The sequence below is a fragment of the Myotis nattereri genome (assembly GCF_964212035.1).
Source record: "Myotis nattereri genome assembly, chromosome: X".
NCBI classification, from domain to species: Eukaryota; Metazoa; Chordata; class Mammalia; order Chiroptera; family Vespertilionidae; genus Myotis; species Myotis nattereri.
The window spans coordinates 137,474,863-137,477,830 of record NC_138078.1 but is presented as its reverse complement, the minus strand read 5'-3'; the positions used below and the strand labels follow the sequence as shown (position 1 = coordinate 137,477,830).

Here is a 2,968-nt window from a genome sequence, read left to right as displayed (position 1 = left end):
GATCTTCCAGAGGACATAGGCTCAGTGAATGTCTGGGGATTAAATGAACCACTGAGCAGGGGTCGTCTTTAAGCAGATGAAATCCCTCCACTTTCTTGCCAGAACCAAGGATCCTTCGATAAGTTGTTTCATGCAAAGACAGACGAGAAGAGATAAGAATCAAAAATTAACAACCTTTTGCTATTATTTTTCTATTTATTAACTCCATTGCATGTACTGCCGAGTTCTTACACATTTCCAAGGAAATCCTTTTATAATGCCATGTTATCTATTTTGGGATCACAAACTAGGATGGAAAGTGTCCCAATTTTGGTTATACAATAGCAAATCTCTTACTCTTGAGCTGGACACGTAGAAATATATAATGTGATCAATGTCATTTACAAACTCACATGCTAAAAGTTTATGAAAGCTTCTATGAAAAGGGACATTCAAAAATTTCCTTAAAAATCGCAAAATAATAAATCACAAATTTCTCAATCATAATAGGAGCTCATATCTTTCCCTGGGCCTCACTATTAGTTTCTTCTCAAACATAGAGTTGAAAATTGGATGCACTTTCTGCCCAGCAAAAGAAGTTAATGCTCATGGGCCTGAAAAGTGCCTGGATTCAACTCTGGCTCAGGCATAGTGTCATTACTCAGGCCCTTCAGGCAGGGATGAAAGGGAATAGGGATCCCTGTCATTAACCCCGAGCACAAACTGGAGGGTGTTCAACATGGTAGTCTCTGCATGTGCTCGGGGACCCCACAGGAACTCATAGCATGCAGGATCACTATTGGGCACCTGGCGGTACAGCAGGTACTGTTCCTGGACCCAAATTTTGGTGATGAGCTCCCTGGGCTCCCCATAGAGCCAATGCTCCTTCCCATCATACACCCCTACAACATTCAGTGCTTCCCAGACTTTTTCCTCAGGGGCACAATCACCCTCTGAGGCGATCACCCACAGAACTGTGACCAGGAGGCCTGTGTTGGGATATCTCTGCCCATCTCTAACCATCCCATCATAGCTGAGCCCCAAGGCAGTGGCCAGGACATAGGTGTGAGTACTGGGGTCCATTTCTTTCACAACAATACCAAAGCCCCACTGGATGCATTCAGTGGCTGCACTGAAAAGCTCAGGAAAGTGGTCCTGGTGCTCTTTGATGACACTACTCAGCATTTCTGCCTTGGTGGTCGGCTCCTTTGCACGATACTTAAGGAGTAGAAACTCCACCATTTCTACCATCTTCAAATGCAGTGCTTTGTGGAGCAAGGAATCGGCATCTTCATCAGGGCCTCCCTCAGTGTTTGGACCCTCCTCATCTTGGCTGCTGGAGCTCACATCGTCAGCGTGTCTCCATGGAAAGGCTGCCATGGCATGGGGGGAGGCACCCTGAGGATTCTGGGGAGGACTTGGTGTCTCAGCAGCAGACACCTCCTCTAGGCTGTCTATAAACAGGACTGAGGGGGAGGAAGACCGAGAGGAGGACAGAGACAGGGCCTCCTCCTCCTCCTCCTCCTCCTCCTCCTCCTCCTCCTCCTCCTCCTCCTCCTGCATAGCCCAGAACAGTTCCTCTACCAACATGTCAGGGATCTCCATTGGGTCCAGATGGTCTTCCTCAGGCTTCCACGGCTCACTCATATGATGACCAGGCATGATGACTCATGCTCGAACAGTGACCTAGTGTGGCCAGAAGATGGACGATTAGGACCCACGGGCCTGGGGGAAGGGGAGTATGAGAGGCATGAGCTGAGAAACACACCCTAGGCGGCTCTGACAAAGGTGACTTCCAGGTCTCCCCTTTAGGGGTGTCCATGGGCCTCACAGGGCTCACTCCTGATCAGCCTGCCCACTAGGAGCCTGAAGTAGGAAGTGACATGACTGCTCAGGGTGTAGAAGGCACAGCGCAGGGTTCTGTAGCTGACGGTGGGGTGTGGAGGTGTCAGGCAATGTGGGGTCCCCTCTGACAGTGGTGGCGAGCCCATGGGGACATATTCATGGTCGGAACCTCACCTTAATTCCTAGCACTTCCTGGCCTCCTGCTGCTCTGTGACCTGAGAATATGTAGCATAAACCAAGGCCTTCACCTCCTTCTATCCGGGGGCTCTGCTGGTGGGAAAAACGGAGCACCTCAGGATGCCCATGGCAATCACAGTCCTGGAACCCCAATGCTGACAGGAGGGGCAGCAGGACTCTGTGAGGTCCCCTCTGTTGTGGGTGGGAGGTTCCTCCTTGCACATGTAGGATCCTCACCCTTCCCCTGCCAGGGCCAGGCCCCTCACTGCCTTCTGCTGGCCTGAGGTCAAACTCTCAGAACAAGACCACACACACCTGACACTTGAGTGAAGAAAATGAGGGGGTCCCTCTCCCAGAGGATCAAGAAGGGGTGACTGAAGATTTGGGTCCATCTACGCTGGGTTAAGGCTCTGATCACTTCTCACCATGATGCACTGCAGGGTTTCAGACACTCTCTCTGCTGACTGAGCGCAATCTACTTAGACTTAGGGTGCACCTCCCTGAGATACAGGAGTAGGGAAGTGAGCTGAGGTAATCCAGGCCCTATTCCGAGTTTCCCCATTGCTGACAGAGGAGGCAGGGTAAGTCTGGGTTCCCATGTGCTCTGCTCCCCCTCAGTGCTCACCTTGATTCTTGGCAGGAACTGGGACTCGTCTCTCTGTTGACAAAATTTGGATCCTGGGGATGATACGACGTATGGTCTCACACCAAGGTCCTCACCTTGCTGATAGCTCTGAGACAAAAGTGAACAGGAGCTCCATCTGCCCCCACCCCTGTCCAGGTTATCACACAACTGACACCAGGGCCTGGGCCCATCCATTCCGGGTAGAGTTCCCGTAGTCTGGCCTCAGGATACTTGCCTTTCTTCCTGGACTGGCCTGGGTCTGAATCCAGCTGACTTGATTTCACCCTGAATAACTGTCCTCAGTGACAAAAGCTCAGGACGAGCAGGCATGTGGAAAGGGAG

General features: G+C 51.1%; 1 protein-coding gene across 1 annotated transcript; it reads right to left on the bottom strand.

Annotated features, from left to right (window-relative positions):
• Positions 1–636: 636 nt before the first annotated feature.
• On the bottom strand, positions 637–1,230 carry LOC308511870 (melanoma-associated antigen 10-like; the record flags this gene model as incomplete). The annotated part of the gene is made up of 1 exon (XM_081081713.1): positions 637–1,230. One exon carries the CDS (start codon positions 1,228–1,230, stop codon positions 637–639), a length of 594 nt encoding a protein of 197 aa, XP_080937839.1.
• Positions 1,231–2,968: the final 1,738 nt, after the last annotated feature.